The sequence below is a fragment of the Zosterops lateralis genome (genome assembly GCF_965231275.1).
Source record: "Zosterops lateralis genome assembly, chromosome: 8".
In the NCBI taxonomy this organism is placed as follows: domain Eukaryota; kingdom Metazoa; phylum Chordata; class Aves; order Passeriformes; family Zosteropidae; genus Zosterops; species Zosterops lateralis.
This window is the reverse complement of record NC_139768.1, coordinates 7,813,050-7,835,304: the sequence shown is the minus strand read 5'-3', so window position 1 is coordinate 7,835,304 and position 22,255 is coordinate 7,813,050. Positions and strand designations below refer to the sequence as shown.

Below are 22,255 nucleotides of genomic sequence, written 5' to 3'. Positions count from 1 at the left end.
CTAGCCAAACACTTTTAACACAGGGATTCTTAGAGATGTAGGAACTCAGACCCTGGCAACACCACTCACAGTTGGAGTCACCTGATGACTCTTCCCATTCAAAGATCTCTGAGGGATGTACTACAATGGTTAGGTTCACAAGAACAGACAGAGAGGGGAGGAAGAAAGAAAACAGAAGCAAGTCAGATGACAAGGCACTGAATCAATTACAGGATATGGTGAAAGACCTGACCCAAAGTTTTATTCAAGAAAAAAAAAAAAGGTCCCATCCTCACACACACGAAAAGAGGTTTTGTAGAGTTCACAAGCACATCTAATTTTGTAAGACTCACAGTCTTACAGATAACTTTTGAACTAAAACCTAAAAAACCCCAGAGCACTAGTAAGCACTGCTAGAACAAATGCTGTCTAAAGGAGCAGCATCAGTTACGGACTGGAAGGTAGAAACCTTTCCAACAAACCAACTGCTCAGTCAGCAGAAAGTGTGCATCATCACTTGGATGATATCTCCAAGAACACAGATTCTGGAGGAATAAGCAGTTGTTTCAATACAGCATCTTGATGAAACAATGTTTTCAGCCAGCCACAGAGAAAGCCTAATGTTTTTTTAAAGTATCTCCTTAATCTGGTACTGCAGTAATACTCTGCCAAGGGTGATGGGAGTCTGCTACTCAAAGCTGTCCCTCCAATTTTAAATGCACACATGTAACTGCACTGTTAAAGAGCTGTGAGGCATCATAACACACAAGACACAACCTAGCTAACTGGTTTCAGCATCTTTTTCTTCCCTCAGTCCCCCAGGACAGCCTTATTCTATGCAAACTGATCTTACCTGTACAGAGAGCATCTCCCACAACGCTGGTCTTTTGGAAAAGTAACTAACAACAGAAAAAACAGCGATACCGAATGCCTCCCTTTCCCCAAAATACTCAGATCTTCAGCACAGCCTGATGCAAGTCAGGCCAAGTTTTTTCCTGTCCTGTGTGGGTGTAAGGTCTGAGGCCCTAATGCAATCCAGAGCATTTGCAAAGAGCCTGACACCACACTGAGTGGCTCAAGGGGACGTGCTGCGGTTACTGAACCTAACAGCAGCTGTGTACCAGGAGTTCAAGCACTTTCTAAGAACATCTGCTGTGAATATTACTTTTCCCTGCCTGCTGTCTTCAGAGTCTCACTGGAAATCTTGCCTCAAGAACAGAACTTCAAGCTGCTACTTCAAAGTGTTTCAAAATCCTCGTGCACTTCCATTTTTTATTTTAGAAAGAAATAATACTGATAAGCTATTATATTAATGAGAGGAAATTAGGCATTTTAGTGAAAAACAGCAATGCAGGAACAGTCATGCCATATGGTTTGCATTCCATGCCTGAAAAAAGTGACCCTGTACAGACAGCCTCAGCTCTCTGATGCCTGAGTGTGACACAAACCAACTGAACATAAGAGGAAAATCTCCTTCAAAACAAACTGCACCAGCCTAACAACAAATGCAAATTGCTGCTGAGTCACGCAAAGCAAGGCTCTGTGAATGCGAAACTTGAAGTGAATCATGAAGAAATCAGAGAAGAGCTATCAAATTTTATAAAAATCCATCAAAACTACAAAAACAGAGGACATTGAAATGCAACAGGCATCTCATTTTAAAAGATCATATCTAGAAGGCTAATTGGTACTGGGGTCACAAACACAGAATATGCCTAGCCTAGCTTTGACCCTCATCTCCCTTTCACTCTGTCCAGTGTGCTGAATATTATTATATTTTTACTTTTACGTCAAGCACAACAGGCCAGCTGCATTTATGCCTGCCACATAAGCCCCAGGATGAACATTCCCTGTATCCCATATCCACAGGAAATAGCAGAGCAGGGCTGTACAGGGGCTTAGCCCATGCTTGGGGCCGCCAGGCTCTTGTTAACACAGGGTGATTTCTGGCAGCCTGCTGCAAGTAAGTATCTCAGAGCAAAGAAGTTTCCAAAGTTGCAACAAAAAGCAAGTACAGAAGCAGAATTTCACAGGACAATTCCCAGAATCTTCATGCAGCAATCAGTCATCTCTACTTAGGAAAAGGTAACATGGGCTGAAATGTTACCTTTTCCTAATGTCTGCTTGCTCCTACATATCAGTGGTCTTTGCCTGTCCTTAGGGAAAGTGTTCAAGCTACAGGTAATCTTGTCTGCTAAATCTTGGTTCACTGGTGCTCCTAAGTGTAAAGCATTTTGGTATTATGGGCACATAAAGGACAGTATCAGCCAACTCCCTCTGCACCAACACACACTGAGTGCTGTGTTTATGCAATATTTAAGGCTCTCAAATTAAGTTGCTGGTGTTGCAGAGCCAATACAAGACAATGCAGAGGCAATGGTTGTCTCCTGGGTCATGGTAATTGCAACACAGGAACTCGTCCATGCAGTTTAAACTCAGGAGTGCTCTGGGATCTTCTGGACTGAACTATGGTATTTAAACATCAGCCACTCATTAGGAACAACCACAGTTTCACTTCTCAGTAATTTTCAACCAGATATGGGACATTTGCCTGTATCATGGAGAAATGGAGGAGGGGGAGATACAGCAAGGGTGTATTTCAAGAGACTCTGCATTCCAGAGGAAGCAGAATAAAACTGGAGGGTAAAACCTACCTGATGCCCTCTTCCATTGATACTCTGCAATGTGCCAGGAGGTGCTGAAACTATAGATACAAATACACATGGCCTGACAGACTGCAAACTGAGCACTATCATCCATGGCAGCACAAGTGACAAGTGAACTGACACAGATGGCTACCACCCACACTCTCTGCTTCCCCAGCTGCTCACCAGCCTGGGCAGCCAAGATGGGAACTGTCCCACCACCTCCAAGCCTGGCTGTGTGCCAGGACACTTCCTGCACGCTTCACATCACTCAGGATGTCTGTCCCACAAGGAGCCACCACTAACCTGTGACTACTGCCTGTGAGCTGGGTGCTCAGCTCCCACTCCAGCTGTTTCTCTAATTACATTAAACACGCAGAATTCAGCTGCAGCTGCTCAGGCTGCTTCCAAAAGGACTCTCCTTTTAATTAAAAATTTGCTATTAAAAAGCATTAAATTGTGTAATGCAAATAATCCTCTAGAAATCATCTGTCCCAGCAGCTAATGACCAGCTCTGTCAGAGCAGTAACCAGCAGCAGCAGGACAGTTAGCTAACAGGACACAGTGAGCTGCTGTTCACCAGCCCCTCAGAAACGTGCTCTCCTTCCCTCCTCTCCCTGGCCTGACACAGCCAGGTCATGGTGTGCTGGACATACACCAGCTTGCTGGGAACTCCCCAAACACACAGCACTTCACACCAAACTGCAGTTCCAAAGTTTTGGAAAATGGAAGAGAAGGAGGATTTGTTAACGCTCTGCTCAAGTTCAGGCAGAACCAAGCTGTTGCAGGCTCTGAAAAGAAAGGCAAGGAACAGTAGTAAGGAAATGAGAAGGCCCAGAACCACAGAGGTGGGTTTCCTGTCCCCCTCACCATTGTTCTCACAATAACCTTTTTAACACTCCAGCCCTAAAAATTGAGGCTAAGGCAGTGTCCAGTTGGGGAATTCCCTTATGCACAGAAATTCACAGCCTAGAAAGGAGCTGCAGGGAGAATAGTACCTTTCCTGTTAAGAAACCTGTCTTTCTGCAGAGGTAAAAAGCAAAAGTAAAAAGGGAAAAAAAAGCCCACAAAGTATTTTGAAAAAACATTGCAGTGCCAAGTAAATGTTATTTTTCCTTTGATTTTATAATGTCTGTATTGAAAAGCTGGAGTTCAGCACATGATATGTAACATTTAGAATGCCCTACTTAAACATTAGATGAGCCAAAAGAGTGCATTCACAGGAATATTTCCTGCTCTCCTGATAACAGTGCAATCACGACCATCCAGAACTGTTATTAATAATTTCCTATTAGCCACATAACAGATAAGCAAAGCACTTCTGATAACCACTAGTATTATATGAGAGCATTTTCTAAAAACACCCAAAATAATAACAAGCCAACCCTTGGTGTCTCAAGGAAAATATGCAGAGAACGCCCACTTCATTAACATTAATAAAATACAGATAGTGGCCACAACATATTTTATATCTTTATATAGTGTTCTGTATCTTGGCATTTCTGCCATCAGGGCTGAATCCAGGCAGGGAGGTGTTCTGTTCTGCCTGCCATCCCCAAACCTGGCTGTGTGTTTTGGCCCTGACCCCTTGGCAGGGGCGTGGGCTCTGCTCCAAAGGCCACCTGTCACCTGCAGGATTTCACCAGCGTGCAGCCACCCCCTGCTCCCATCAGGCCCTGGGCAGAGGGAACCCAAAGGAGGCTCCCTCCATTCCTCAGTATTGGGGGGGAAGGGAGGAGACAGGGGAATCCTCCTCTGATTTTTGCAGTACCTTTGAGTGCACAGAATCTGGCCCTCGTCCCACTATTTATTTTTTTAAGGGATTGCTTGCATGCAGATAAATCTCACAGCTAAATAGATGAATAACAGAATCCAAATATGTCTCTAGTACAGACCAGAGAGACATACAGAATAAATTTATCCCCTGGCAAGGAAAAAATGCAATTACTACTGCATTCCCAAACTGAGATGGATTATGGAGAAATGGTTTTCTTAAAACTATAGGAAAAGCTATAGGAAGAGGTGGCAGTAAAAGAAGAAAACGTGCATAGACAAATAATAGTGAAAGAATTAACTGTGAAAATCAGAGTGCTAAATGAAAAGGTGGACTGCCTGGGATTTTAGGGATCATTCTACTGGGCAAACATGCATGGACTCTCACCTAAGTCTCTAACAGTGCAGAGACTGGAGATAACAAACAGTAACTTGCAGCTGAAAGGCTCAAACTTTCTAGTAGGAACTCACTTCAACTGATAGTCTGTTTGAGGGATTTTTGAGTGTTTGTTGGCTTTTTTTTTTTTTTGGCAAGGTAAGAGGAGAGCAGGTTAAAAGCATAAGTCCAAGAATATTATTGTTTGACCTCTTGGAAGCTCAGCAACTTGCTGTCCTCTCAGAAAGCCCCATGACACTTCCAAGGAAAAGCTGCTCAGTAACTGAGAAAGTCCCAAAGCATAACTCTTACTACAAGGTCTCTTTTCCCCCTACTCCACCTTCCCCAAACTATCCCCTCTGCACCAGAAACAGTCCCCCAGCAACAGAAATCACAGGGCAGCAGATTTAAACAGCCAGCCATGCATGGGAGCATCCCACTTGGATACCACCGAGTATCCATAGGGCAGCAATCATGGCCAAAACACTGGAGAATCCCCAGCATTTTAACTATTCTTTTTGCACATCACATCCTTTCTGTCCCAATTGCAAAGGCAGTCTGGATGCCTGCAGCCAAATGAAAACAAGGAAATCTGCTGTTTACAGCAAAACACAGCCTACGTTTTTTCTCTTGCTCACTAAGGAAGCAATTCAAATCTCTTGTTAAGGAAAAGGTGATAGGAAAACATTCCAAAGTGGCAGCAGGGGGGAAATACTGAAGGCTTTGTTATCAAGACTAGTATCTTAAAATGAGGAATGAGTGAACCTGAAGTTGTGGCCGACACCACCAAGACAACAAATCCAGTACTGAGCCTGTAGACGTGATCCATGCCCCCTGTTTCCCACAAAGGTTTGTAATGAGCGTTGTGGGATTCTCCAGCTGGGCTGTACACATCCTTCCTTCTGTCTTTTCCCCACTTCACATCTCAACTGTAACCATCATTTAAGGGCACATAAACTGGAGCCCTTTTTTAATACACATCCATCAAAATCATTCCCACAACTCAGAGGTACTAGGAGGACAGACCACTTGTCAAAGGAAGTAAAATTCAACTGGGTCAAAAGAAATTTTTCTAATTCACAGGAAATTTCTGTTCCATCTTCTCCCCGTTTAAATAAGGACATGTCCAAAATTGTGGTTTTATGCTGAGAAAAGCCAACAGATAGAAGTTAAAATAAGAAGAATTCAGGTGCAAGTATATTTTGGAAAAGAAGTCTGAAGTAGGAAAAACCTGAAAAAGCAATAATTCTGATAGATGCTGAGGACAGCATTTCACCACTGCTATAAATTCCCTCAAAGAAATTAACTCTGAAGCAGCTCGGCAGAGGATACAAAGGCAGAAATAAGAAAAAGAATTTGGCTCTGGCTCTTGGGCTACTACCAACCTCTCTTAAAATATGTGGTTTTATTATTCTAGACCTAAGTGCATGCAGTTCTTCACAGCCATGGGCTGCCATGAGCTGGGGCACAATGACCAACCAGAAGTGCTCAGTTCCAACTATGAACAAAAGATATTCAAGAATTACTTTTGTACAGTTGGATTAAAAATACCTCAGAAGGAGTATGGATCAAGTGGTGACAAATCCAGAGGAGAGGCACATAGTTAGACTGCCATAACAAAGAAAATTTAGGAGAAGGGCAACACCCAACAACACAGTAGGCAAAATCCACACACAGAACAGACTTCTTCTCTGTACCCAGAACAAGTCACAACCCTACCTTTGTAGCACAATGCTAGAAAAGCCGTTTCAAAACTGTGAATGATGATTTTTATAAAATTTTCCATCATTATGGCTTGGGGAGTCCTAAGACAGGAAAGGTCATGTTTAACACTTTTCTGAACTTCATATCTGCACTGAACAAACCTGCAGGAAGATTCTAGGGTTCCCAGCTCTGTCACTGCTTTAAACATTTTTTGGGTAGCAGGAAGCATGGAAAAAAAAAGGAATGTTTCACAAGACAGAGTTTGCAGTGGATGAACTACAAGACTTAAAAATCAAGTCCAGATTTTCAGACTGACTAAGGTTTCCAACTAAGCAGAAGACCAAAAGAGCTGTTCCTGTAAGCAGGAGTTGATATTCAAGACATTTTAAGTTTAGCTCTGATCTCAGCAATTGCACAAGTTTCAGTGGCACAAACAGCAAAGTGTCTGCAAATGAAGGGTCAGGGGTATGAGTGTTCTTACAGAAATCTGCCTCTTTCCAGCAAAACAGGGACTAAGGGAGAAGCAGCTGTATCATTCTCTTTTACATGTTCACAAATACATTCATGTCTAATGTCACAAGATCTATGCTTAAGTGAATCACTGGAACACTGAATTATTCTAGAAGTGGAATTTCCCACAGAACCATAACTCTTGCCAACTTCCACAGGCACTTGATCTCTTTATGGACAGTGGGGTTTTTAATGATGTTGTCTTCTGCCCCTTTTACATACCGATATCCTCAGTAATGGGTGCCTTTTTTGAGAGATCACTGATCAACAGATCACTGACTAATCTCTGTCCAATTCTGCTGTATTTGTTGACCATGGCTGGCAAATGGCTCTCTAGGCCAGAGCACAAAGTTCTCTAGAAGTTGACAGAAGAAAGAACAAACTGAAATTTAGGGAAAGAAGTCCTTCCTCTACTGAAGTCTGACCAGGTATAATGACACATTCCACATCACGCATATCACAAGTCGGAAATCAGAAGAAAATTGCCTCGAGTCAACTTTCTTTTGTCCAGACAAAAAAACCCCTTATTGCAACACCAAGCTTTTAGAAGGATTACTCCACTGTGATTACCTTGGCCATAATGTGCATCTAAAGACAAGCCAAACACCCAGCTACAGAGCCAAAGCCTGTAATTGGAGCTGGTATCTGATGAAGGCATGTTAGGATAACTCAGAAAGCAGTCATTATTAGGATAACTCAGAAAGCAGTCATTTAAAAAAAAAAAAAAAAGTGCAACAGCAAATGGAAATATCACTACAACTTTGTATCTAGAGAAATCTTAATTTTATCAGAGTAGCAGCATTATGGTCAGTGCATTGCAGTCCAGAATCAACTGTCCTGCAGCAAATGCATAACACCACAAATTCAACAACAGGCTTGCTTTATATCCTGTGTACAGGCAAGAGAGAAAAGCAGCCTGCCTCACAGAGTTCTAACCCTCCAAACTCATTACAGGCTCAAGTCCCTGTAGAAGAACACAATTTGCTGCAACACAGTTTTCAACAAAACCAGTAACAACAAAACATGAAATGGAAAGCAAGTGCAAAAGCTGCAGAATTCTTTATGGTTTATACAGTGTTACTCACATAGCTCACACTGAGGCAACACACCAAGTACTCACCCAGAAGAGTTTACAACATGGAATGCCAGTAACTAGGTGATTACTAACTGCTAATACACATTTCAAGGAAAAAACCCACTGTATCCGAACAACATGTTTCCCTTCTATGACAACATAACAAGTCCAAGGAACATGGAAGCAGCAATGAATGTAGCATCTGGACTTCAGCAAGGCTTCTGATAGCATCTTACATGCTCTTTCCACAAGCAATTAAGAGAAAAAAAAAGTGTATTCAAAACTAGCTGACAAGAGTGCACACAACTCATTGAAAAATTACTCAAAATTGATCACTGTCAAACTGGAACAATGTATCAAGTGAAATCTTCAAGAGTTTGACTGGAGTCCAGCAGTATTCAACAGTGTTATTAACTATCCACATAATTCACTATATGGCTTTGTTATAAAAAAACATGTTACTGTGGGAGATGCAACCCTTTTACACTATCAGAAGGTAAATCAAAATGGTTTTTACAAATGTGGAGGGAGGAACACACAAACTGGATTTCTTAGTATCTTTTTTTAATAAAGACAAAGGTAATACACAGTTCAATAGGGATCCTCATTTATACAAGATGGAAAAATTATTTGCCTGCCAAAAGTTGTGCAGAAAGCAGTCTGGACCAATAATGTGTCAGAAAACAAATGTGCATCAACAATATATTTAAATGAAAAACTTCAAAGGTTGATGTACAAAACAAACATGTACAAAACTGTCTTTAGTGGGATAGGTGAAGCAATTCTTTCCCCTCTGGACAGCACTGACATGACCTCAGTCATGGCCAGTTTTGGGCATCACATTTCTAGAAAGATATGAAGCAACTGGAGAGAGTCCAGAGAAGGAGGAGGGGGAAAAGAAGAAAAGAAAAAAAAAAAAAAAAAAAAAAAAGGACTGGAGATCTAGAAAACATGACATATGAGAAAAGATTGAAAGAACTGGGTTTGTTTAGTCTGAAGAAAAAGACTAAAAAGAGACATGATAACAGTCTTCAAATATGTAAAAGATTGTTACAAGAAAGAAAAACTACTTTCCGCAGATACTCCAGATAAACTAGGAAAAACAAGCTAAGAGAAAGGCAAATTATGTTTTCAATGTTTAACTGACAGAAAAATGAAACATTTGAAAGACTGTCACTAGGGGCTGTGAAAGGATTAAAGGTTTTTAAATACAAACATGCCTGGAACCAGCCAGGTATAAAAGATTTTCACAGGACTGCTGAATGAACTATACCACTTCTAGAAGTCTTATTCAACGCACTTTCATTCTGTGTTGTAGGCGTACAAAATAATTCCCTTATTTTATTTGTAAGCATTCATTGAGTTTACCATGACTAGTTCCTTTTCCTGAAAGTAAAACTGCTCTTTCTAGGAAGACAAGAAAATTTCTGTGGAAAATGCAAGGACCACTGACATTCCCCCAAATTGTCTTTTCCACACCACAACAGACCAGGAGACAAGCACTGCCACTCATTACAACTGCGGAATTGAACCAGGAATGTGATACATTTCTCTATCTGTGCTGTTTACTTATATAAGGGGTCTTCCTTCTGTGTATAAGATTTACTCTTGTGAGAGGTTTGAAAAGAAAAGATGTAAGAAATTATAAAAAGGAGAGATGATGGAAGTGAAGTTAAGGTCCAAATGTAAAGTGACATCACCTACTAAACTAAGTATAGCAAGTCTTACAGGGCAAATGAAGTGCAATAACTAGAGTTTTAGTGACTCTGAATACTGCTGAGCAATAATTTACTGGCTAATATATTCATCAGGGCAAATTACTGCAGAAGGTGGCCACTGGTCCTCTCAAGCCAAACCTACACCACAGCTACACCCAGATGCAAGAAAGCTCTTTCTGATTAAAAGCTGCTGCTAAAGAACTTCATATTACATGAGGTCCTGAGCTTGTGGAAATTGCCTGTTCATCACACATGGAATAGAGTACAGATGCCAGTCCATGGGGTATGCTCTAAGGCACCTTTCCTCTCCCAGGCCTTCAGAGGACAGGAGAAATGATTATCAAGCTGAAAGGCAGAAGACCAGAGAGATGCCCTTAAAGTATTATCTCCACTGACTAAGTTATGCAAAAGTAATACAAAGTAATACATCACAGTCTTCCCAGGAATGGATTTTTAACTGTGGTTTGGTTAAAAGTGGCAGTTTGGTATTTCTTAATGTTTTCTTAAATAAATTAGCTCAAATCAGATTGTAGCTAGGATCCTAGAGGCTTTATTTGTTTTAAAAAGCTAAAAAGGGCACTATTAATGGTCCAAGCCTCCATGGTGCTTTGGAACAAGATAAAAATCCATGCTCTCTCTCTACATTTCAGTAAATAAGGTAGGTATTTTAATGTTGTGCCTTATTTTGTCTCCTTCTGTATTTTTAGACAAATTATTCCCTTTGCTTCAGTACTCTTTTTTTTTTTTTTTTTTTTTTTTTCCTTCAGTATGGGAAATTCAGTTTTGGTCTCTTGTTTTCAGAGTAAGTGGCCACTGTGAGGAGAGGAGCTGAAGCATTATCCCACCCCTGTTTAACTTTGGGCACGTTTCTGAATACAGCATTTAAACTGACATGTCAGTAAGGGCCAAGGAGAACAAAGAGAAGATAGATGTGGGGAAAACAAACACAACACCTCATTCCCATTGCAGGGTGTCAGATGAGCAGACAAGAGTCATGCATCACCCAAAGAGCAGGGACAGCTCTGCAGGGGTGAGCAGGCACTCTGGTGAACGTCTGGGTTAGGAATGGGACAAGGTTTGGATGCAGAATTTGTCAGTGAGATAAACTATTAAGGTGATTTTAACACGCAACTTTGGTGAGCTGTTGTGAACATTCAGAATACATCTGCTCTCTTACAGCATGCTAGCTGAGACTCATTGCTACTCCTGTCTCACCCCCACCCCTCTGAGTTCAAGCAAATTTACCAATATTTGGATGCTTTAGAAGTCGGCAAATTCGGGCTTCACGTTCCAGTTTCTGGTGATCTGAAAGAGAACAAGAAACAAGGTGTGAGGCATCACAACTCTGAACTAAGGTGTTTTTCATATTCAACAGAGAAAGGAACACAGTGACCCAGCAGACATCCCAAAGGTTGGGAACTGCTGGAACACATCCATCTCCCAAAACTTCACAGGCATTTCAGGTGAGGGCTGAGGCTGCACAAGGACTGCTGTGTCCACTACAGAGCCAGCACTAAACTGGTATTGCATCCTTTGATTCAAAGTGAGTAACTGCAGAATGACAGGCACTACTCTTCCATCAGCTTCTCAACCATGCAAAGCCATGTCCAGAGAGACCCCTTCTGGGAGGTATCCTTTCTCCAAGGCTGGAGAGTTGGAGGAAAAGCCTCAGAAGAAATAACACACACAAAATGGGAAAAGGAACTGCTTCCATTCCAAAGAAACACTGCAAAAGAAGGGCAGAGTAGGAGGGAGAAATACACAGCCCCTGCTAGTGCATAGCCATCACATGAAGTAGGGAACTCTGCCAGCTTCAGTGAACTGTAAAGGTAACCATACTTCAGTACCCATGGACAGACTCGCTGGTGAAATGCTGATCACGCACTTAGAAATCTCCAGGCAAGAAGTTCAGCTCAAATGCTAAGTATGCTTATTCCAGCCCAAAGGCAACATCAGTTCAAGCACGACATTCATTGGGATTAAAGAAAAATATCAAGGAGAGTAAAAAATGGTTTCTCTTCCCATGTGTGAGTTCAAGGAAAGGAGAAGGAGTCAGAGCAACTCTGCCTTTCTCAGCCAAGAAGGAGGGGGCTTTTTAGCCACTGAGACTTTTCACTACAGCAGTGTTTCACTCTTGAATTTACATTACAACACCCACATCTTCTTCTGAAGATGTTCACACTGGACAAGCACAGATTTATTAAAGGGAACTGAGGGAGATAAAATCTTTTAGGCAGCCCTGGCAGCTGCTAAAATCTAGACTTTTGTGGATGCAGATGCCTAGAACAAGGAGAGTAAGAATGTCCAGTCCCTGGACTTCCCTTTCCAGCCATCTAGAAATTATAGCAAAGGGAAGTAGCAGTCCCTGCCCACTCTTGACATTTCCTCTCTAGCAGATCTTCATCACAGGTGTGCCACTGCATCCCTGTGACACACAGACCTTCAAAGGAGTAAGCAGGTTGGACTGCTTAGTGCCTTCAAAGGCTGGTTGGACTACTCAGCAGATCACTGGTAGGAATGCAGCACCCTTTGATTTATAGGAACCCTAGTAGAGACCCACTTCAACCAAAGCTGCACTGCACTACTCTGCCTGAAAATTGCCTGTTCAGCTCCTTGGTCTCTGCCATCATCCTCCCTTCTCTCTGTAAAGGAGGCTTTCGGCAATTGTTCTCTTCCCCATGAGCAGAAGGCAGAGACTGAGCCAAATATCAGCACAGAATACTTTTCTCTCCCAAGCTGGGAATAGAAGCTCAGGGCATTGCACGATTCCGGTCTTCTTTTCCACTGCTGAACTATAGAAAATGTCCCAATTAATACTTTATAGGGCTGAGATGTGCTTACATCCCCATCTGCTATTGTTCAGGGATGGGGGAAGGTAAATTACTCCTTTCATCTCTCCTTCCTTCTCAGTCCTGGAAATTATAGTTGTTGTTGCATATATTTTAGAGTTCTATGCCAGAACCACTCTCCAATAAAATACCAGGCAGCAAGAAAGCCTGGAGAGCTTCCATGCTCCTGAGGCCTTGGTGCAGTGCAAGCACTTTTTCACCTGCATTGGTTGGGAGGGGTGGGGGTGTCTTTGCTTCCTTTTTAGCAGCATCTCTCACAAATTAACTTCTGCAAAACACAGTTGCAAAGTAACAGACAGTGCTGCACACTCTGCACTCAGGACAGATTCTCACAGCAGGACAACAGCTTAGGATAAACTATCCACAGCCTGCTCGCCTGCTTCAGCCTTGCAAATTCCCCACTTTCCCTCCCAGCTCTACTTGGAACTCCTACAGAAGGGGATCCTTCATCCACCCAGATCACGTTGCCCTCGTGCACAGCTATACTTGCTGAGAATCCGTTCCCAAGTACAAGGACACGGAGGAGCAGACAGCAAAAACAGCTGAGCAAAGGGGGAAGAAGAGGCAAGAGCTCACCACGTGCTACTCAGCTACCAAGTCCTGACAGTCAGGACAGACAGCTGACAGGAGCAAGGCTCAAACAAAATGACATAACCATCAAAATGCCATGGGAGATGTAAATCAAGAGCAATTGCTCCCCTGAAATCCTACACCGTCGTGCAGAGGGAGGGGAGCTGGCAGGGCAGCCAGTGTTCATGGGCAGCAGCCACACCAGAACTTGTGACAAGAGGTCACCACCCCACACCCCATCCCTCCAGCACCACACAGCCTGGCCAGAGACCAGAGGAGGAGTACAGCACTCCGGTCACAAGGTACAGGAAACTATTTCTGGTCGGGGGGAAAGCATACCACACTCTTCTGTCTCCAGGGCAACAAAACAGGCCAACTCAAGCACAACTCACAGAGAAAAAGCACACTCCAGGCCCGGGAGCACCAGCCTGCAGCAGTCAGCCGCCACAACGAGAGCAGAGAAAGGTCAGGCTGGGAGGGTTTCCTGCCGCCAGTCCTGGAGGATCACAGTTCCTGCTCCTGCAGGATCACAGCTCCCGTTCCTGCAGGATCACAGTTCCTGCTCCTGCAGGATCACAGCTCCCGTTCCTGCAGGATCACAGCTCCCGTTCCTGCAGGATCACAGCTCCCGTTCCTGCAGGATCACAGCTCCCGTTCCTGCAGGATCACTCCTGTTCCAGGCAGCACCAGCACACAGCCCAACCAGTGACCTTATAAAATGCCCCCATCCCCAGAGGTCTTCATCACCTGGTAGCCTTTGGCAAGGTGTAAACATTTGACTGTTATCAAATCAGCACCAGAATCAATTTGGTACTTGTGGGGAACAACCTGGTACCTAAATGCGTAAGGAATCAAAACAGAACCTCGATTTTCTACCTTGCTCTGGTCTAACAAAGGTTTATTCCCAGGATGAGACAAAACGTCAAAATTTTTTTGAGTCCAGCAGAGCAGTAAATGGGTTGGCTTTAACACTTTTCTCTGAACTTTAAAATGCAAAGTAGTCTTAACTATATTAAAATAAAATTAAAAGATCCCTTACTTACCAAGAGCTTGCAAAGAAATAATTTCTCTTCTCTCTGCCTTAAAGGTAAAATTTATTTCCACAAGTCATTTTTGGAGTGGAGGTTTTTATTCCTAATACATAGTGGAACTACACCTCATAGCTAACAGGAGCACAACACATCTGACCTCCCTCACAGGATTCTAGGCCTGGGACACTGGGCCTATTTCCCACTTTTGACAAAACTGTGGGATTCAACCAGTAATTTCCATAATTTGCCTAAAACAAAGTATATCCTTTCAAAAACACAAGGGTTCACATTCAAGACTTCAAGTGATAAATAAAGTCATACACCCACAGAAATTACTCCAAATGTTAGCTATCCTTCCTGTTAAAATTCGGCACTGCTGTTCCAAGTCTGAATTCATCTACCTCCTGCTTCCAAATATTGGATTTCATTAAGCTCTTTTCCTGCTACGTTACAGAGCTGTCTAGCCCTGAACAATAGTTGATGCTTAAAACTTAAGTACAGGATATTACAAACACTCATCTAATATTCATTTACTGTTTTCCAGCCAAAAAAAAAAGAAACTTGCTATTTGGAAAATTATTCTATCTGCAGTCTAAAGCAATGGGTATCTACACAGACAGGAAAGTGCAGTCTGTTTATCTCTTTCATAGCAAAACTGAAAAGGTAAATGCTTAAGAAGATAGTGCTCAGAAACAAAGGAAAACTTACTCATGTTGGATACACAAACTAAGGTGTGAATATCTATTTACTTTTATCAGTCCTTATTATATAATGTGATTTTTGTCTCTCTGTTCAGCATGTAAACCTACCTTTAACCCAAGTACCTTTATCACCATTGCTCTGCAAACATAGGACTGTAATTCTAGTGATGTTACTGCTGGAATTCTTTAGAACATACCTGATGAGAAAGTTCTCTTTTAAAACAACTGGGATTTCTTTGGGATGGGTTTTGATTTGGCTAGGAATTGACTTAAATAGAAAATACAAATGGCTCTGTCAGCATCATTTTTAAGAGTTAAGGACCTATAAAAATGAAACTGCTCCATTTTACACAAACATGCAGTCCACTCACTGAGGCAGGACTCCTCATGCACAAGGGATGGACAGAAACAGCTGTGCACAATCAGTAAAGTCACTACTGTAAGAAACTCTAACTGGGAAGGTTGAAACAACAACCCTGCCTGAGTACAGAAGACAACAGACCAAAACCATCATGGTTTGCCCTGATTTTCCACAATGCATCAAGCTTCAGCAGATACTCAGGATAACTTGATGCTAAAGAAAGGTGTACCCAACAGAAATAAAATTCTAGAAGCAGATAACCTTACTTCACAAACACCTGGCAATCTCCAGCAGAGTGTGGAATATGACTGTTTTTATACTGATGTACATTTCTTACTCTTTGCTAAGAAAATAATTTTATTGTCTGACCAGTTCTGTCTGATATCCCAAGAATGCAGTGGCAGAGATGGATGAACAACCTGAGACCAAATTTTTAAGCTCCATTTTTCTCCAGGGAAACAGTTCCCAGTTTCATACTCCAGCCACTACATCCGTGGCTGCTTTGCAGGAGGTTCATCCTCACCAGGTCTTTCTCCTCCAAGGGTAACCAAGACCTGGAGAACATTTTCAGGACAGAGGATATCTACAAATCCCAGTAGTCTATAGCTGTCAAGTGAGAACATTTACATAACAACAGCAACAGAAAGATGAAGAGAAAGCTCACTGAGCCTAATCAGCCTGTTAGGAAGCTGCTGCCAGGGAAGCACAGGGAGACTAGTCTGCATGGAGCTGAGCTATGCTTTTGAGAGGCAGAGCCTGGAGAACGACACCTACCCAAACCCAAAAAGGAGATCAGCCCCAAATAGGCGGGGTGAGGGTCAAACCCGAGCCGGAGAGCAGGAGGAGCTGGTTGGGTGTCAGGTGCCCACACTGCCACCCTGCACTGGCAGCACAGCACGAGATCCTCCCGACTTCAGCCAGAGCTGTGATGGCTTGAGTGACTCCTGCTCCCAAGAGATGCACAGAGGGTTCTGTTTCAGCCACAGGCAGCTGCCATGTGAACACACTCTCCAGTCACAGCTTTGCCACAAGCTCCACAGAGGATCACTGGCCAGGGAGGTTGAAAGAGAAGTGCCCTTTGTGAAACTCATCCCCCCTGCCTGCCCAAGGAACACTGAAATTTATTGCTCTAGGAACAAATGTGAGCAAAAGCACACCTATTTCAGGTTATTCCCTCTTCTGGAAAGAGGAAGTAGAAGCCAGTGTTAAAAACTAATTGAAATACTGGACAAAACAATTATTGACATAAACGAAGATTTATCAGTAAAAGTAATTAATTTCACACCTACCAGAAAACAAAGTGTAAAAACTTAATTCTAACATACTTTCTTCAGCAAGCATTAGAAACACAGCACTGTTTCAAAATGGTTCCTTGTGTAAAGGACTACATCTACTGTAGCATTTACTGGCTTACTTTACAAAATTGCAGTTATACTGAGGTCTTGTGGCTAAAGCTCACTCTTTATTTAGTACACTTGCCTTAAAAAAAGAAAAAGGAGCAGGGCATAACTTTTAGCAGCCTAAATTTTAGCCACTTTTCACTTTGGTGAAAAGGCAGATTCTTTCTAAAGGAATAAAAAGAAGTATCAAGAAAACTAACAGTTAGATGTGAATGAGCTCTGTGGTAAGAATCTATGCCATAAAGAAAAAAATCAGTGTTCCTCCCTTTACAAACGCATCATCTTCCTATTCTCAACTGAAATACACAATCTGGCTGCTCAATACTGCAGCCCACCTGTCCTCACCCTGCATTAGGACCGTGCTCTGTCCTTGCTGTTAAAGGAGGCTTGCAACTATCATTCCTGTGGGAACACATTCTAGATTACATTTCTGAGAATGGGAAGAGCCCGGAAAAAGAATCAAACTCAAGGCAATAAATTCATTTTGATTGCTGTCATCATGCCAATTCCGGGAGATAGTCAATTGGTGCCAGCTGCTTCAAGACAGAAATCGAATTTACATCAAATACATTTTGTAGTGCAAGGCTAGTCTGAACCTTCAGGTTCCTTCATGCTTGTTTAAATTTAAACTTCCTCTCTGAAACATTGCCAGCAAAAGAGAGTTAGTTCCCTCATCTTGCACTTCAAGACACAGACTTTTCTCCATATTTCTTATTTTTTCCAGCAAGATTGTACTACAGAACAACTGAGATGTCTCAGCATTTGCAACAGGGTGGCAGAGGACAGTGTGCCATAACATACCACCACCTTGAACAGGGAAACCAGCAAGTCTCAGACTGACACCACTTCCCCATCTGCAGAATTAATAGAAACAAACATCAAAAAAATCATCCCAGGCCTTGGGAATGACCAGAGGCCCCCATCGATTCAGTATATCCTTTCTGACAAGAGCTAAGAGCAGATGCCTAAGGAAAAATGCAAAGAAAATACGCATATAATGACCCCTATTCTCCCTCGTTTCCATTTCAGTGTTTCTACACTGCCATTTCAAAGACCAGCTAAAATTAATAAATTTGTAGCAGCACACTGCTGCCATTGCAGGCAACATTTCTGAAAGCCAGAGTCTGTTTTGCAGCCTCTCAGTGCAGAATGATCCCAGTGCAATGATGTCCCAAGTGCAAGGGCAGAGGGGCTCCCACACCCAAAGGGCACCTCCAGCATCTCTGCTGTAGCAACTGTGCAAGAGCCACAGTCACCAAGGGGAAGACACGTCTGGAGCCCGCATGTGAAGATGAAAGAGCCAAGCTCCACTTTTCTCAGCCAGTGAAAGCCAGAGAAACAAGACAACGGCAAAATCCTCATCACCTGCCTTCAGCTACAGACAGAAGGAGGAGGTTCAAGTGCCAACACGACACAATACACAAATATAAGATTTCTTTCAAGAAGTGCTGGCAAACATATTTTCTGAAAGCCTTTCCTCCAGTAAAAGCACTAACATTAACACCTTGTAACAGCCTCTTCCCATGCTCTCAACTTGCCAGAAACAAACAACTCCATGTGCAAAAGTGTAATATGACCCCTAACAGTACATATAGGAAGGGATCTTAAAGACAGCTCAAAGTCCACACAGCTGGTCACAAGCTCTGTTTACACACACGAGTATTTGTGAACCCCTCAGTATTACTCTGCTGGAAAACCTAAACAAACAAATTAAAAGGAACAATCTACATAAACTTAGCACAGTCTCCACTTTTCTGTTCCAATAACACAGAAATTAGACTTTGAATACCACGAAGTAGAAGTCAAGATGGTTTAAGTAATTCTATTTGTATCTTAAATGAGCACCCTGAAGAGTGGGCCAAGGCAATTTATTCTCTTTTCCTGCATTTCATTATCTTGTACTTACCTTGCAAAGAAAATCTAATTGAAGGAAGATATTAATATGTATACAACAGTGGCAAAAGCCAAAAAGCTACTAAAAATACCTAGAAGAGAGGAATCTTTAAAAAAAATTTAAATGTTCACCTCTGACATCGCACTTTCTGTGTTTGGTGTCCCTCAAAGCTATGTTTTGTATTCACATGTATATTTCTCAGTTTATTAGCTAACAACTTGTCCAAAATTTTTCTTTGAATCATCCAGCAGGTGGACCTGGTAAGGAAAAGAGAATTCCTACCCAGTTGTTTTCAACAGGAACACACACCCTGGGCATTACCTACTGTACACCTTATAAAGCAGACCAGCAGCACACTGATGTGCCCATCAAGAGGAAGTGGGGAGCTTGGGCTCTCACAGCCACAGCTACTTTCCAGGAACTTCAAGAGTTAAAGGAGATCAAATTAGTCAATCAGCACAGGCTTGCTGCTATAGGTGAGAGTGACCTCTGTCTCAATTAATGATGTGAGCAGACTGTGTGCTCAAGCCCAGCATGCCATTCTTTGCCTACAAAGGCACAGATAAAGCCACTTGGTGTGTTTTCACTGTCTCAGAGAGAATGGTAACCATTCACTTAGGTTCCTGCCTCTGGAAGATCCCACAGTTTGACCAAAGCCAGCACTGCAAAGCAACACAAATTACACCTGCATGGGCATTCAGGAAGGGGAAGGAGCAAGCACTCCAGCCATCCACTGCAGACATAATCCTTGGCTTCAAACTTGAGACAAACTCAGAATGTGGGCAAGGAAACTCCTTCTGACCTTGCTACAGCACTCAGAGAAGCATTTTGTAAAGCCCTTCATGAGACATCTCCCCACAACATACACTGCCCACTCCCCATGAGCCACAGGCTCCTGCAGCCCCTGCTCTTCAGGCTGTTTTAAAAGCTTTACTCTTCCCAGTCTTACTCAGCAAAGTGCAATGAGCCAAGTAGAGCCCAGTGGATTCAGCTGGAAGCCCTGGTGTCAATGCAGGCACTGACAAATGAGCCAGCAGCATGACTGCATTAGGAGAGTGGAGGATATCTGCCTGCAGAGCCACTGACAGAGGCCAAAGCACCACTGTGTCAGTCTTCAATAAAATCTGACATGACACATGTGCCATCTCATGTGGGAGCCCTGTTTGTGGTCCACATTTCTCAGGCACATCAGTCCCTCTTGCTGGCAAGATAAACATCTCCCCATCTCCCCAGCCATCTTTCCCATGCCACCAGTGGGATATACAAGGCCTGTGCCAACTCTGCTTTATTCTGCTTCATTATTATCTGCTTTTCCCATCAAATATTTACTTTAGTTGCTAAAAACCAATGAAGAATTTCCAAGAGCCTCTGACTTGAATTTCATTCCCCCTCTTTTTCCCTGCTAACCATCAGTTTCCATGATGGAAGCAAGCCATAGAAGGAAGTACCCTTCCAGTTTTGGTGGTGAATGGGTGGGAAGGAAATATTTCACCTCAGAGGTTGCCTGCAAAGCTCTGTGCTAGATTAGCATCTACAGCCACGAAGTTGGTACCTACAGTCTGCCGCAATAATTAAAAATTCTACAAACTGACCATTAAAATTAGCCATCATTCACCAGCTCCACTTATTCCATTGGCTACTGCAAAGAATGCCATTTCTTGCTTTACAAACTTCTTCCTTGCTCAAGGTGGGATGGAACACAAGGAGAATCAGTGCTGCAGTGGGAGGTACTGGCAACCATTCCTGCAGCAGCAGATTGTAGATCCCCTCAGAAGGAATACATCCTCCAGCTGACAAGAACAAAAATGCAACCACCTTCCTCCTGATCTGAAGCAACAGAGATCACCAGCCACAAATGCTGCCAGGCTGACAGAACCACAGCAAAGGGCACCAAATTCTTTTATTTTATCTGCTATGGCCAGGAGGCATTAGTACACCCATCACAGCCCTGACACAGGAAGATATGTGGTGCAATCCCCTAAGAATGGTGCAATTGCTCTGTTGGCCAGCCTGGCACACTGGGGGCATTTGCTTGAAGGTTCCCCACTAAGTGTGTGGTGAGTGTAACAGCTTATTTTAGCTCTTCTTGGCATATTAGCTTAGTGCTATTTAAAAAGTTTTGGTAAGCCTACATCCCAGAGAAAAGAACTGCAAGGTACAAACACAACCAGCAAAATGAATGAAGTTTTCAAAACAGAAGATGCTGAGCTCCCCAGCTGTGAATGGTGAAAAAACTTTCCCTTTCTTGCTCCAAACCAAAGCAAAAATGACTACAACTCTCTGTCACGGTCATTTCAGACTGTCAATCTCGCAAGAAGACCTTCAGTTCAGAGTACTTGTGTAGCCCAATTCTCAGCACAGCCTCCCACACCACGTGCAACAGAGCCCTCCCTTTCCTGGTCCCTGCCCCACACGCAGCACACCCACCTCCTTCCCCTGGTAGGGCTGTGGTTCAGCACGTTCTCCTCCATTTTGCCTCTCACAGTTTGCACTTTCCTCTGCAGCCCCACATCCCTCCAGTTTCAGCAGCTCAGCAGGGAGACATCCCCCTTCCCTTTGACAGCAGCCCCAGCTGCACAGAGAACAGCCCCAGTCCAGCTCTCCCATCCCTTGTTTCCCATCTGCCAGGGCACCATTTTTTTTTCAAACTGCATTTTACAAGTAAATCACGTGCTCAGCTGCTAGTTTGGGTGCAGAGCCAAGAAACGCTTTGGTCTATGGGGGAAGGGAGCTGATGTATTTCTTGTTTCATGTGACCAGTTTACCAGAAACTTCACTGAGACCAAGAGCAGATCCTCCACCCACACCCCTCCTTCACCACAGCCCCTTCCCCCAGACACTCTCACAGCAGAGGTGCAGGGGAAATGCACAACAGGACTCTGGCAGCTCACATGCCTGCAGCCAACCATCAAGTCCAAAAAGAGGTGGGACACCAGCTTTGCATCCCAGCAGATCCACTGAAGGCACACATTGCAGGAGCTCATCTCTCCCACAGAGCTCTGGCTCCTACACAGAGAAAGGGAGAAGTTGTGGGTTAGGAGATGCTGAGGCAGGAGGCTGCAGTAACAATGCTGACTTACACAAACACACCACAATATCCTTGTTAGAAAGTTAAGGGGGGATGTCTCAGATCCCAGTGGCTGGCTCTAGGATCCATGCTTAAATAAAGAGCATCCCAACATGCTGTCACAGAGACATGGGGATGGGACAAGTAATTTTTAAAGAAAATATAGAGTCTATATTTTAGATGGGTTCCACGTGTTTTCTGCAATGACATGGGCAGGATAATATGCATGGCAGCATCTTTTAACTCACACAGAGCTGTACAATAATGTATTTCCTCAGGTGCCCTTTGGAGACCTCTCTTGAATTGCCCCCAGACCTATACAGCACAAGCAGAGATTTGGGAAAACAGAAATTCTGGCAAATTTCTAAAAGACAGATAATTAAATGGTGGGAAAAATATGTTAGAAAACAAGCAAAATATGCTCATAAATGAACGACTACTTCCATAGTATCTTTTTATGGAGAATCTCTAGGTTTCTAACAAATATTTACTTATAAGGCCAGAAAACCCTTGAAGCACAAGGTTTCTTTCCCTACCTTTAAAGAGCTGGAGAAGAAAAGTAGAGGTATGAAACAAGAGAACATGTCAGTGACAAGTTTGTG

The 22,255-nt window shown here is 43.0% G+C and overlaps 1 protein-coding gene across 9 annotated transcripts in view; it reads right to left on the bottom strand.

Annotated features, from left to right (window-relative positions):
* Positions 1-22,255, bottom strand: part of CAMK2G (calcium/calmodulin dependent protein kinase II gamma) — a 116,856-nt gene that overhangs the window by 53,193 nt on the left and 41,408 nt on the right. For all 9 annotated transcript variants that reach the window (XM_083865970.1, XM_083865962.1, XM_083865966.1 and 6 more), the window contains exon 3: positions 11,026-11,085. In XM_083865970.1, coding sequence (XP_083722096.1) covers positions 11,026-11,085 — 60 coding nt within the window. The remainder of the gene's footprint in view (positions 1-11,025; positions 11,086-22,255) is intronic.